The 13,874-nt window shown below is 49.3% G+C and overlaps 2 protein-coding genes and 1 long non-coding RNA gene across 6 annotated transcripts; 1 reads left to right on the plus strand and 2 right to left on the minus strand.

The window, feature by feature from the left end:
• Positions 1-2,957, minus strand: LOC6602631 (septin-1). Of its 2 annotated transcripts, none has more exons than XM_002027617.2 (5): positions 2,925-2,957; positions 2,188-2,380; positions 1,855-2,113; positions 1,408-1,773; positions 1-1,336 (listed from the first exon to the last, which is right to left on the minus strand). In XM_002027617.2, the coding sequence occupies exons 1-5, from the start codon at positions 2,940-2,942 to the stop codon at positions 1,081-1,083; spliced, it is 1,092 nt and encodes a 363-aa protein (XP_002027653.1). In that variant the 5' UTR covers positions 2,943-2,957; the 3' UTR covers positions 1-1,080. The 2 variants fall into 2 exon arrangements, with proteins under 2 accessions (XP_002027653.1, XP_026846641.1); XM_026990840.1 differs by lacking the exon at positions 2,925-2,957 and adding an exon at positions 2,603-2,629.
• A 1,012-nt stretch (positions 2,958-3,969) lies between these two features.
• Positions 3,970-4,566, plus strand: LOC113566213. Its single transcript, XR_003408994.1, has 2 exons — positions 3,970-4,204; positions 4,276-4,566. It is a non-coding gene; the product is annotated as an uncharacterized LOC113566213 (long non-coding RNA).
• A 2,218-nt stretch (positions 4,567-6,784) lies between these two features.
• On the minus strand, positions 6,785-13,703 carry LOC6602630 (calpain-D). Of its 3 annotated transcripts, XM_026990856.1 has the most exons (8): positions 13,090-13,703; positions 11,910-12,532; positions 10,866-11,826; positions 10,027-10,298; positions 7,885-9,950; positions 7,551-7,817; positions 7,324-7,466; positions 6,785-7,257 (listed from the first exon to the last, which is right to left on the minus strand). In XM_026990856.1, exons 1-8 carry the CDS (start codon positions 13,356-13,358, stop codon positions 7,080-7,082), a joined length of 4,779 nt encoding a protein of 1,592 aa, XP_026846657.1. In that variant the 5' UTR covers positions 13,359-13,703; the 3' UTR covers positions 6,785-7,079. The 3 variants fall into 3 exon arrangements, with proteins under 3 accessions (XP_026846657.1, XP_026846658.1, XP_026846659.1); XM_026990857.1 differs by lacking the exons at positions 10,866-11,826; positions 11,910-12,532 and having other exon boundaries at positions 13,090-13,701; XM_026990858.1 differs by lacking the exons at positions 11,910-12,532; positions 13,090-13,703 and having other exon boundaries at positions 11,570-11,654.
• Between the last annotated feature and the right edge of the window lie 171 nt (positions 13,704-13,874).

Here is a 13,874-nt window from a genome sequence, read left to right on the forward strand (position 1 = left end):
TGCAATAAAATACACTTTTGCTGCTTTTATTTTTTTTAAATGTTCCGTTTAGTGAGGAACGCACCTTGTAGAATATAAAGTCATAGCGAATTAAGTTGGGATAAAATATTTCATATACATAATAAAAAAGAGATTTCACATTTTGGTTTTTTGTTTTTACTTTCGAGTGCACGTGGCCCTTGACTCGTCCTTTAACTTGCCCGGATCTATGGGCGGGCCATGCCACCTAGGAAGGGATCACTTTAAAGAGCTTCAAGTACTTCAAAGATCAAGTTTGAGCAGTCAGAGATTGTGCATAGGATGCAGGGGGCAGGGGACTGGGCCCATAGTTCGAGGGCAAATCAAAGGACGACAGTACGACGTGCAGAACTATAACCTAAAGGAAACGCTTAATACGGAAGAGCAGAGCCAGCAGCGGAGCTGGAAGCTGGCTGGTTGTCGGAGGGAGCCAGCGTCCAGCCAGCGCCAGCTACTGCTGTGTGTTGGAGACTATAAAGACGATAAACAGACAAAAAATGGACTAACATACATTAGATCGGATGAATCAGGCGATGGGTGTATACTTAACCTAAATGCAAATACAGAGTGCAATAATCCATGGTTAATATCGACATGTCATGTCTAAATACATAGTAGGAATACAGTTGTTATTCATGTTCGATTTTAGGAGTGTGATATGAAATGTGTTCGCGTTTGTTTTTGTCGATTTGATGAGCATTTTGGGAGCAATTGCATTGCAGATGTTTCGCCACACGTAGTAGATGTGCGGCTGTGTGTTTTCGTGTATATCTATGTTCTATATATTGATATTCATATGCATGTACATATACACATGATATAAATATGGTGAATGCAAAATTAATACAAAATACTTTAGCGCCCTTCGTTTTACAGTGAGATTATAGTCAAGCGCGACCGCAACTTAAAAATCTGCGTACAAAATATATATATATATATGTATATGTATGTTTTTTGTGTATAACTATCGATTGCACAATTTAGTGCTTTTCGCTTCTTGATTTTTATATATATATATATGTATATATATGTAGGTGTATGTATCAATTGATTGGATACGCTTCAATGCTGGGCTTGCATGCGTGCTTGCATCTGGGCCAGCATCTCCGTCATACGTGCAAGCTCAGCCTCCTTCTCCTGCAGTATGCGGTCCTTCTCTGAGAGCGCACTGTTTGCTACAGTCTGAGCGTTCACGTTGTTCTCACGTTCCTGCTTTATGCCGTTCTCCTTACCCTTGATGCCTTTGGCCAGGCGATCAGATCGATAGTTTTCGTAGTGCACCTCTTGCGTCACCTCCTGCAGGTCCTGCATGTGGGTTCTGGAACGGAAAACAAACATAAAAGTTAACGAGCGTGTGAAATAGAGCGTGGGACAGCGGGAACTACTCACATTAGCATTGTGCGCAGCTTTATGAAATCACAGTGATCGGGATTCTCCACCTCGACCACGCCCCAGGGATAGAGGCGGCCGCGAACCTTTTTACCCTTGACCTCAAGTAATGTATTGGCGCCGCAGACGGCAAAAGGCACAGCTTCCTTCAGTTGCTTCACTTGTTCCTTGTAGTCTTCGTCCTCGTCTGAATCACAGTCTGGCAGTGGATAAATTTTAATGCCATGGCTCTCGATTTCTTGCATAATGCGGCACTTAAGGCGCAAGATCTCTTTTTTGGTGAGGCAGTCAGCTTTGGCAATAACGGGCACAATGTTCACCTTGGAGTGGAGTTTCTTCATGAATTCCACATCCAATGGCTTCAGGCTATACAATCCAATCAAAACTCAGCGTTAAGAACCGTCGAAGGGACAACGAACGAACACATTGCAGTGAAAGTGAACTTACCCATGCCCAAAGGGCGAAATAAAGTAGAAGCAGCAGTGTATGCGATTGTCCACAATGTTGCGACGATTAAGACCGCTTTCGTCGCGCAGGAAGCGCTCGTACTGCTCATCGATATACTCGAGTATGGCACTGAAGCTGTTAGAATTGTCGATGGCGTCACCAAATCCGGGTGTGTCGACTACGGTAAGGCGCAGTTTGACCCCACGCTCCTCAATCTCCACTGTCGAGGCCTCCAACTTGACTGTTTGCTTTTGTTTTTCTGCAAGAAGATGCGAGTCATCAACGTCCAACACAAGGAAACACAAAAAGAGACAGGGAGGGGCGTGCGCCTACCTATGGCATCGGGTATGATGCGTTCCGGGTATAGGTCCGTGAGAAATAAACTGTTGACCAGTGTGGACTTGCCAAGTCCGGACTCGCCAACCACCATCAGGGTGAACTCGAAGCCCTTTTTCACGGACTTCCGATGCACTTGGTTGGGCAGATTTGCGAACCCCACATAGCCGGGCGTCTCAATGCTGGAAAACTGCAACATACCATAACAAAAAGAGATATGTAAGCCGTTATTATTATCGAGTATTGTTTTTATTTCGCATAGAAAGCGATGGCGTCGCGACTGCTTGAAATGCTTGTCACGCACAATAAAGAAACTAAAATTTCTCTTGCCACAAGCCACATATTTTTGTACATATATATGTATGTACATGGCTGACACCCAAAATATCAGAAAAATGCTATCGTTACTGACTGCCATTGCCATTGCTCTCTGAATGTGGGTCAGAGGCGGGACACTCGGAGAGATCTGCAATCGCAAACAAAGGAAGAATGCCGATAGCGACGCCACCACCGACGCCGGCATGTGTTGTGAATCACTTGACTGCACAATGAGCGGACGCAAGGCGAACGAACGAAGGAGGCATCGGCGAGCTCACGGCAAACAAAAATGCACTTAGCATTTGGACTACAGACATATGCTGCATCTGCATCGAACTGCTTTGAGTAAATTTCTTTTTTAAGCGATCACTAGACATGCTAATCAAAATTGTATATAAAATTATCGAGCTACTCACGCCCTTTGTATCAGCCATTTTAAAAAAAAACACGAAACGAACGAACACAATGCAATGAACAAAATAGAGCAGTGTGACCGCGAATTTATCGAATTTTTTATCGAATTTATCCGACCATCAGAAATATACCAAAATATACCGTCTCATTTTACAAATATACCGTAAATATACTGACGAATTCAAGTTCTATTATACATATTCAGTGAAATATTACTAGTAGATAGAACCCTCAGCCCTGCCCACATAATTTTATCCGATTAATGATTTTCTACTTGACTGGCTTATTTTGAATACTTGACTTTGATTGTTATTGCCTCAATTTTGGTTCCTCAACAACAATATAGCGTCTCGTATGATGAAAAACCGAATTAGCCCACTTAAGTCCCCTCTATTAAACAACGACTTGAGGTAAATGGCGGAAAATATTAACGACTGTAAATTATTTTTCCGAATTTCCGACACTATATTCAACCATGATGACGTTTATGTTATCAAATTCTAAACTCTTTTATAATTTTGGCTTCATCAAACCGAAACGCATGTATTAATTATGATTTCAAGTTAATTTTATTAAAAAAGTTTGGGTTAGTTTGCACGGAAATCTGATCAGGTCAGTATCTATTTTCCGGTAAAAAAAATACATCACTTTGGGTCCGCCAGTCGACGTTAAAAATTCTTAAAACATAAAAAAAAACTGATGTATCTGATAACTGCAGATTAATATTCTGGGGACCATTCAACTCGCTCCAGCAGCGATCAAATAACAATAAAAAGATACATTGCCCTGGCAGCAATATGGGTGCGGCATTAGTTTAGTCCAATCTAGACTGTAAGACAGTATGCAGGTTATCTGTCGCTCCGCTTTGTAGCTGTTATCAGTTCGACTAGTTAGCCCGGTAGACGTTGTTCTGCCATTTAAAATATCAATATTAATTTCGAAGAGCAATGGAGTGTACATTATTTGTTGTCAGTCCAACATACATACATAAATAAGCTCGGTGGTTTGCGCAAACGGAATCATGCGAAAAACCTTAAATTTCCAAATCTAAGTCCCAAACTGACATTGGGATGTATTTGATTGAAATTGCGAGTGCCAATCTAAAAGGAAATGGAACGCGTTTGGAAAGAATATTAGCTGCTAAATGTTTTGAAAAGACGGGGGGAAAGGCCTTCCCATGGCAGGGTAATTCAGAAGCTACTGCTCCGGATCTCAGGTATGGTGGGTACGTCGGAGGTAATTGAAACCTCAGCCTGGTTCGCGTCTGTGTTGGAGGAAGAATGTAAAGTTATTTGATTCCATTTGTTTTGAAGTGTTTTTTTTTTTTTTTGTTTACGTTATATTTTTTTTCAGATTGTTGGTATATGGTACGACCCGAGGGCTTGGGAAACACCCAGCCTCATTTAATAGGTCATCCAGCTCGACGACAATGCGCCTGGATTTTGGGGGATTCAAGTTATTGTAGCCGCAGCGTGTATCCACACGATTGGGGTGGGTCATTCTACACGGTTGATGAGCCGCCCATGAAGTATATTTACAAAAATGTATGTGCTTCGTTTGGCAATACCGTATTTTACAATTATCTACTGACGCCTGCAATGAGGCACTCAATAAAGCTTGCCGTCCTGGCAACTAGCAACTAGAGGTCGGAAGAAAACTGAATGGTGGACTCCGAGACTAGGGGAACTCCGAAAAACATCGCGGCGGCTCTTTAACAAGGTCAAAGCCAATGCTGAACAGATCTTTCTTGAGCTTAAGGTCAGTCTGTCAACATTCAATATTGAACATAGGAAAAACAAACTCAGAGCCTTGGCGTTTGAGCAAGGTTCTCTCAACGGCTAAGCGTTACCTGAAGAAAGCTGGTCAGTGCTGGGCTACGTCGAGCAGTGTCGTTAGATCTTCTTCTCAATACCCACATCGTAGGCTGCGACGTAACTTCAAACCTACCCACTTCTCGTTCGTAGACGACATCATCTGAAACTTTATTTTCTCCGCCCTAGTTCTGAAAAACAAACATTTTCTTCAAAGATCTCAGTCTAAAAAAGTTCCATATTAGGTAACATAAACTTTTGGGACAAATTAAAAGCCAAAATCCCAGAGACGAGCCACCCCTCAACTCACTTGGACCTGTGATGAGCTCGCAAAGGGGCGCGTTTGGAGATAGAGCAGATCCTCAGTAAGCTCTCATGACCTGTTTCCGAGAATCCAGGGCTCTTGAATGTGGACTACTCTTGGCTAGGTGGAGCAGGAGAGCAATGGGGAAGTTTATATGCAGGAGTGTCAAAAACATTCCTGAGGTTCACCTGCACCATTGTTTTGCCTGGATACCTCTTTTTTGTAGCCGTAGTTTACAACTCCTTGCGTTATTCCGAGGAGTTCTATTGACTCTTCGTTTAAGACGAGGATGAGGCACCAGGCCCTGTCCATTTATCTCGTCCGTCTTAGCCACGTCCAATCGGCTGTAGGAAGGTGTGGGGGACCTCCAGTTTGGCTCCTGGGCAGACATCTTTTAGTTTCGCCACCGCTTACGTGCAGAGCGCCGCCGAGCGAGGATCTTGGCAGGCAATGGCTTTTACTCTACCCTGTTGCCACGAGGCGTCATCACAATTGGGCGGTTATCCTCCGCTCTCCTCTAGCTTCTGGAGGAAGCGATACAGCAGCTAGTTTTCCACCTGGTGCCATTTTTATTGAGGAATCTGTCTGACACTAGAGCCCCTGTCTAGGACACCAATAAGGGTCTTGACCCTCGCTACCTCGTCAAGCGAGCAGTGGCTGAACTGCGTTTTCGTGACCTGCTAAACTTCTTGACGCTTGCTTGGGGCCTTAGCCGCGCCCTTACCAGCTTTGGCTGTCTGGTAGTTTATCAGGATTGTCTTGGTACATTGCCTCAGCTGGATCACTTGTGTAAATGATATGCTGGATCGTTTTTATCTTCCCTTTTATTGAGTCGTCCCTGAACGCTTGCCAGCGCGATGTCGCTTGGCTTGGTAACCCCCAAGCTTGGGCCCCCCGACGTGGATTGTCCCGATTGGCCCTCGGACTTATCCTCGCAGCGCGTGCTGCCTGGAGACGGTCGCCCGAATTAGTCTCCTTCCCCGTCTTTTATTTCCCTGGCTTCCCAGATGCAGAGATAGAGGGATAATCATTTTCCTCCGGCACTTTATGAGGAGTACCGAACTCCTTTGAGATATGTTTAGATGTATTCGAATTTGGCATAATTGGATCCACGAGAAGGGGAAACTTCCCTCTTGCCCCGCGAAGCCTAGTTTAAGCTGGAGGATGGCATGTATCCGGATTACGCATATTAGCGACTGAGCACCCCCTCGACCTTGCATGCCTAGGCAACACTGAGAGTTTTCTTCTCTCCGCCCCACTACCACTAGCCACAATCTGGACCTGTTACCAGCCGCCTTCACGGGGAGAGTATAGTCGCACTTTCACCGTTGTATACAGCTACGACGGGTGACGGTAAGTTCGCGATCTCCCTGTATCCTAGGGTATGGAGCAAAGCCGCCTCGGGTCAGGAGACCACAGGTATCCCAGAACGAGTTATGGCAAGCCGACCCGTCATTCGTTGATCTCCCTGAAACACCCGATGGCTGACGACCAACCATTGAAAAAGTTGATTCACCATGAATTTGTTCCAGCCAATGCTTGGCCGTTTTGAGACGTTTTGCAGCCAGATTGTGACTGAGTTTTGGCCAAAAACTAAACTTCGCTAAGGTAATAAGGGCCTCCCATCGCCGTACGAGTCCTTTAGAAGTCTATTTTAGAGCCGATTTTAAAGAGTTGAGTTGTTTAGTTCAACTCCAACATACATACGCACATCAAAATGTTGGTTTTTTAACCAGTTCGTTTGAAGTTTGATCAGATGGTATACGTCTATACCCATCTATACATATATATATTTCTTTCCTTTGGGTTTTGGTTTTTGTTGTATGCATGGTACGTAATACGTTTACAAAACATAGACTAGAGTACGGTATAAATGAGCGGAGGCGAATGGAAATCAAGACATACATAAGTACACATCGAGAGAACATCAAAAGGAATCATTAATCGTTATCTTTAACCAGTGCTCAGGCATCCGTTCATCCGTTCATGCATCCATGCATTTCATACGCATTTGTGCGGTCCTTAATCAATGGAGTCTCAGATTAGGTGATCAGGCGCGGAGCATGCAGCCCGTGTACGTTTTCAATGGGGGGGCAGTGTGTAGCTCCTGGCGGTCCCCAGTCGTGGAGGCCCCGAGAGTTGGCCAGCCGGTGTGTGAGCCGATGGGCGATGCTGAAGCCGCCGCTTCCCTCCAGCTGGGTAAGCACAATAATCACTTGCCTGGTACGGGTACGTAATGTTGAGAAATTAGTGGGGAATCTGATCGACGCTGAACGTCTAACCTACCTTTGAAGCGGTGGCACGGAGTCCACAGTTTTGAGCTCGCCTCGGGTGGACACCACATTGTAGCTCTCCTGGCAGTCGCACTTGACATGAATCCACTTATTCTCGTGTCGGTTCTCTACCATCACAACCAGACCCGCCCAGCCCTGCGGAGGACCACAAATACAAAACCATATGAGCCTTTCATTGTTAATTTGGAGTGCGAAATGGAATGGTAAAGGAAGACTTGCCTTGGTGAGGTAGTAGGCGGTCATACCCTCTCGTCCCTCGTGCCTCTGACCCTTGGTTAAGGTCAGACTGATGATGGCATCGGCTAGGAGGTGCGGCGAAGGGATGATCTGCTCCACAAGCAGGCGCTTTGAGCTGTGGATGGCTAGGATGCACTGCGGATACTGGTGCGGATCCTCAATACCAGTGTGCCAGTGGTTGAAGGCCAGGCAAACCAGCAGATATATGTCCCGCTCTAGCATCTTGTGGCAGCCCACAAAGCCGCGCACCTGCAAAGAGATTCCCAAATCAATCCGGGGCAGAGGTGGTTGACTTGTCTGGGTCACGAACACTCACCTGACGCTTGCTGTGCTCCACGAGACGGCCGATCTCGGGGGCCGCCGGCGAGCGGGTGCGGAATATCACAACACAGAGATCCAACTGGGAGCGCTGCGACTTCTCGGAGTTTCGCTGGCCCTCCTGGAAGAGCGTGAACTCCGCCTCGGTGGGTTCCAGCACGGTGAGCAGGACACAGGAGATGGAGCACAATGGCTGGAGGGTGCCTTGCAGACGCACCTCGTTCCACCCGGACCGTACCTTACAGATGTCGATGCAGTCAAAGTAGTTGAGCACGTCCTCGAAGGAGATCCAGAAGACACCCTCGGAGGCGCCGTGCGGCATCAGGGCATCCCTGAGGTCGTCAGTCCACAGCGAAGAGTCATCCGACCAATCGCCGCGCCACGAATAGTGGCCCCACGGGTTGCGCAGCTTTAGCAGCCTGTGCCCCTGGATATCCTTCACGTCCAGCACAGAGTAGGCGTGCCGGGGCCGCAGGCCCTTATGCTGGTACTCCTCCTCGTCGACCTTCATGTTGCCACCGCCGCAGCTTGCACCCATGAGGAAGCGCACACAGCGCGAGCTAAGCAGCTGCGCCCAGATCAGATCCTTGTCTAGCTCGTCTTCGCTGGGCATGGGCAGGGAGCTCGCCTGCAGCGGTATACTCTCACAGGGGGCGCCCGTCAGAGTGGCCAGGCCTTCGATGGCGCGGCCTGAGACGAGCGCCTCGTAGCAGCCATGGATCTTGGCCACTGCCTTCTCAATCAGCGGCACCCAGAGCTGCTTCCGCTTAGCCTGCGAATAAACCAGATGGCCGCGCTTATCGCAGGGCAGCAGATCGTCTACGAGCACTGTCGTCCACTTGCCGTCTTTGCAGAGCCGCACCTGGTAGGCTCCCTGGGGGCAAATCTCCTTGGTGACCAACACCTCCTTGACGAGGTCCTCGCGCTCAGCTAGCACGGCCAGGGCGCTTAGCAGCCAGCAATTGCCCAGCACACCCTGGCAGATGTCCGATGGCAGGGGAGTGCGGAAAACGGCCCACGGCGGATATGCGCCGCCGTCGCAGTTAATCTCGTGCGGACGGCGCCACTGCACCACCGGATTGCCCTCGGTTGCACTGCTTGCCGGGTTGTAGTAGAGGCTTTTCGGCGCCGGCGGAAAGGAGTCGTCGACGAAGAGCTCGTTGTTGTCGCGGCAGTACTGGATGATATTCTGCCACTTGGTCAGTGCCTCGGTCTCCTCCAGCTGGCGCAGGTTCTCCATCAGCTTGCTCTCTTGCCGGATGTCTGTTAGGGCCACCCGTATGGACTTCCTGGCCAGGGCATCCCCGATAACAGCGTTTACTAGCCCCCGCGGACTCGAGCATATGTCGCAAACTACGGAGGCGGCGCAGTTCTCGTAGGTGCATGCCGGACATTGCCACTTCTTGGAGCCAGACCCTGCTGATGATCCCTGCTGTATGTTGTAGGCTGAAGTGCCAGCCGCCAGTCCGGCTATGGAAATGTTGCGAGGGACGATGGAGCCCCCGGTGCTGTGCCTTTTGGGAATGGCCCCCGAGGAGCTCCTTACTGACTGCACCTGTTGCGGTTGCTGCTGTTGCTGCTGCTGCTGTACAATGGGCGTCATCCCTATCGCCCTGGGCGAGGGACTGCGTGACCCACGATGCACGACCGCTGCTGGCAACTGCAGCATGGGCATGGGCACAGTCATAGGCAAGGACAAGGGCATGGGCATAGGCATGGCGATCCCCGTTGGAATCTTGGCCTCGTTGGCGGTGCCTGGCGGGAGGTGGCCAGCGGCGGCAGCGTCTTGGTCCTCGTACGACTGCCCATCGGGACGCTCGCGCACCGTTTCGACGGGGAGCAGCCGAATGGACTTGCAGGCACTGCACAGACCATAGTGCAGCGAGTTCTTGAGAGTGCAGTGGCTGCACGTCCAGAACTCGCCCTTGCGCAGCGTCATGTCCTCGATGGAGGAGATGCTCTTCAGCTTGGATCCGCCGCACACAATGCAGGCCATGGCCGAGGAGTAGTTGACCAGGGTGCACTTCTTGCACGTCCACGGTTCGTCTCGGTTCGTTGGCGTCTCTGAAATTCAATTCGAGCAAAGCATAAGCCTGCATAAGCGCATGTTCATGTGGATTCCCTTGACAGATGTACCGACCTGCCTGCTGCTGCGGCTGCTGTTGGGCCTGCTGCTCCGGCTTGGCCTCGCACATCTCGCAGGTCTGCAGCCAGAGACGATTGTAGGCATAGGAACATTTGATGCATGTCCACATCTTGCTGCGGCTGCTGTGCCCCACCAGCGGTTTATTTTCGCTGCGTTGGGCCACAGGTGCTGCTATCGCTGATCCTGCTGCTGCCCCCGATGGCGCCCCTGTTGCTATCGCTGAGGCTGTGGCAACAATAAGACGACTACTGCCTGGATCATGAGTGCTGTAAACACAGAGCAAGCGATCAAATATTAACTCCAACACAAGTAACTCCAATTGATCCGTCCGTATATAATAATAATAATAATAATAGTAATAATTACAATAATTGAAATAAAATTGGGTTCGCAAATGAAGCGGCTAATTAATTCGGCTAATTAACAACAAACTGAAACTGAATATGCAACTGAAATGGAAACGAAAACGCAACTGAAACCGCAGCAAGCAAAAAAGCGACAAACCAAACGAAAAGATAATACCATCTACAGTGAGAGCCCTCGTAAGCGGACACCCCAAGATTGGTTGCAAATATACATTTTTCCGTTCCAGGGGGAACTCCGCCGGTAGAGCTTTCACTGTGTGGAACACACACACACAGACACATGGCCCGGGTGTGACTAAGCGTCCAAGCAAAACAAAACATAATCAGCAGAACCTAAATAATTGATAAGGGAACAGGAACAGTGTGTTCTGCACTGTTCTGCACGGTTCTGCTTTGGAGCGGCAGGTGAGAGATTGTTGGGTATTGAGTGTTTGGTGTTGGTGTTGCTCTAGCGGCTTGGAAATTTACATTTTGGATTCAGTGGCCTTGCGTGGTCCCTTCCAAACCTTGGCATAGATGGAATGCTCTTCGACGTGCAGCTCTGGCTGTGTACTGCTCGACTCTGACTCGCTTGCCTCCCCGCTGCCATCGGTGCTGGCTCCCAGGCCGAATCCTGTCATAGCTTCGCTACTACTGTTGTCCGTTGTCAAAGCTGACGCCTCAACGTTGACGCTTTCATTGTTGTTGGCCTGTACTTCCTGCTGCTGCTGTTGCTGTTGCTGATGGTGTTTCTTCTTGAGCTTGTGCTGCTTGTTCACCTGAGCATATATGGGCATTGACGGCTCCCCTGCAGCCACAGGGGAGGAAGCCACAGGCATAAGCAGAGGCAGGGGCACAGCCACGGCGGTTGCTGCTGCCTGGGCTGCCTGGGCAGCGGTCGCCCTCAGCTGCTGTTGGACCAAGGCCACGCAATCGTTCTCATACAGCTGCTGCTGCTGCTGGTGCATCTTTCCACAATTGTTGTTGTTCTTGTTGCTGTTGCTGTTGTTGTTATTGTTGTTGTTGTTGTTGTGGTACTGCTGCTGGGGCTGATGATTGTGGGCCATATCACAGGGCAGGGCTTGGCTGCGCTTTCCACTGGCAGCAGTACTGGCCGTCGGCTCTGACCACTCATTGACGGCTATGAAGACTCCGTTCCTCGGTATGGTGAACTGTGATGGATTCATACTCACTGCTGGCTCCCGCTGGGCATTCGCTTGCTGCTGCTTCGGCTGCTGTTGCTGTCGTAGCGGCTTCGATATAGACTTGGCCTCCTCCTTGGCCGAGGATCGCGAGAGCGTCGTGATGGTGAAGTTGTATTTCTTTTTGGCGCAACTCTCGCGCACCACTTTATTTTGGTTCTTGTTGTTATTGTTCTGCTTACGACGACAGAAGGTATCGTTGGCAATGGCGAAGCGCGAATTGCTGCAGGTGGCCACAGGAGGAATACCTGGCAAAGGGATGGGAGATGCCATGAGATTAGGATTTTGACTAGAGGGGCCTTCAAGGTGCGCTGCGATGGGTAGAACTCACCTGTTAGCAGTGGCTTGGACTGGGGAAGATTGAAGATGTCCTTGCTCTGGTTGTTCACATAGCATATGTGGCAGCTGCGGCCCGAGGAGCTCTTGTCGATGGCCGTGCTCAGGCTCTGGGTACGCCGAAAAAGGGAGAATCTGCCACTTCGACCGCTGCCCTTAAGCTGTCGTTTTTGGGAATGTTGTTGCTGTTGGTGCTCCTCCTGCTGGTGCTGGTACTGATGCTGATGCAGCTGGTGATGGCTATAATGATTATTCTGGTCCGATCTGTCCGTTAGCAGCTCCCCCTTGCTGCCGCTGCCTAGATTGTCAGCTAGCTCTTGGCCCCGAGGACCGTCGCCGGCAATCGCGTCCTTGTAAATGGGCGCCAGATAGCTGACCGTGTCGCAGATCAAACAGTGCCAGGTTACTGAGTTGTTGTCCGTCTCACAGGCGTGGCAGATCCAGCGTCGGTTCAGCGCCGGGTTCGAGAAGTGCCGATATAGCTCAATGGAGCTCTTGATGTACTTTCGCGTGTCCTCGCAGTCGACGCAGTTGGCGGGCAGGTTCTGGCTGTTCCGCTGCGGTCGCTTCAGGCAGCCGCGCAGCAGCGACTTGTAGACATTCTTGTTGTATTCGTTTCTGGAAACACAAGGAGGGGAAAGGAAAAGGTGTGGGTTAGGGGCCCGGAGTCAAAGGTTATTTCATTGACCGCATGGAAATCCAACTTTCGACCACCCCTTTCACTGGTGTTCTGTTCCCTTCTCTGCTCGCCTTCCCAATCACTAAACGCTTTTTTTCAGCGAAATTTTGTTGTTTGTTTTGCGCTACGGCTGAAAACAGAGGCGCAGACGCCTCGGCGGCCGATTGTGGGCGATGGAAAAGGAGGGTGGCGATGGAACGAAGAGTAATATTCAATTAAAAACCAAATCAATAAAATTGTAAACAATGTTTCTTGATCCAAATCGATTTTCCCCAATTTCTTCTCTGTTCCTCCTTTTTTTGTTGCTGTTGCTGCTGCTGCTGCTCCTCCTTCTCTATGTATACAGGCACACACACACACACACACACACACACATGCAAACAAACTCACGCGACACGCACAAATACACACATGGACGGGCTGTTTGTTTTTGTGTGATGATTTTTTGACCTCCACTGCTTTTTGCCTACTGCGTGCTGGCTGCTTTCTTTCTTACCTGGTTACCGTTTTGATCCTATCAAGCGAGTCTCCATCAGCTGGCAGTGCTTCTGCCGGATGTGGGGGCTCTCGCTGTCGATGTATCCAAGTGCTGGGCTGTCGCGGTGCAGTTTTTACTGTAGCCGTCTGGTGAGACGACAATGTTGCGGTAGGACTGGGAAACACTTTGCGCACCGTCCCACAATTGTAGCATTTCAGAGATTCAGTCGGATTGATCGTATTGCACTTGGTGCACGACCACTGCAGCACCGATGAGATAGTGCCCATTGCTGAATGGCTGGGTACAGGGACAGGCAGGAGCAGGGGGGCCTAGCTGCTGTCGAACTGATTAGAGTTGGGGCTGCCACTAGCTTAAACTGGAGCTTTCGCTCTGCCTATGGCTGCTGTGTCTGAAGCTGCAGCTATCAGCGCCGTTGTTGTTTGTGTTGCTGTTGTGCAGGGTGGTGGCAGGCAGAGCTTCACAGCGAGCACCAGTATAACCAGGCAATGGCAATTGCTTTCAACAGTTTCACGCCGCGCGCTCCTTTCACACTTTTAACTGTTGCAGCACAACACATATTTAGCAGATTGTGTGGGCAACGGGACCTTGTTGTAGATACAAACTTCGGACAGCAACAATAAGAACGGCCCACCTGATTAACTTATCGATAACACTGAGAACAATTTGTACAGGGTGGCCACGCCATTGCATCAATTGAATTAGGGCTGTCAAATCTACTTAATTTGTATGTGTACTAAATGATATGAATCAATTAAATTTTTCCTCTTAATTAAATCTCTGTG

This window comes from Drosophila persimilis, unplaced genomic scaffold (assembly GCF_003286085.1).
Source record: "Drosophila persimilis strain 14011-0111.01,24,50 unplaced genomic scaffold, DperRS2 tig00000622-arrow-arrow-pilon, whole genome shotgun sequence".
In the NCBI taxonomy this organism is placed as follows: Eukaryota; Metazoa; Arthropoda; class Insecta; order Diptera; family Drosophilidae; genus Drosophila; species Drosophila persimilis.

What these genes read in the sequence shown, in the direction of transcription:
- LOC6602630 (XM_026990856.1), bottom strand. Translation starts at nt 13,358, where the DNA reads ATGGGCACTATCTCATCGGTGCTGCAGTGGTCGTGCACCAAGTGCAAT. An exon ending in AGGATCAAAACGGTAACCAG is followed by an intron (nt 12,533 to 13,089) that starts GTAAGAAAGAAA and finishes TTGTGTTTCCAG; the next exon opens with AAACGAATACAACAAGAATG. An exon ending in AAGGCCACTGAATCCAAAAT is followed by an intron (nt 10,299 to 10,865) that starts GTAAATTTCCAA and finishes CTGTGTTTACAG; the next exon opens with CACTCATGATCCAGGCAGTA.
- LOC6602631 (XM_002027617.2), bottom strand. An exon ending in CATCATACCCGATGCCATAG is followed by an intron (nt 2,114 to 2,187) that starts GTAGGCGCACGC and finishes ATCTTCTTGCAG; the next exon opens with AAAAACAAAAGCAAACAGTC. An exon ending in AAGCTGCGCACAATGCTAAT is followed by an intron (nt 1,337 to 1,407) that starts GTGAGTAGTTCC and finishes TTTCCGTTCCAG; the next exon opens with AACCCACATGCAGGACCTGC.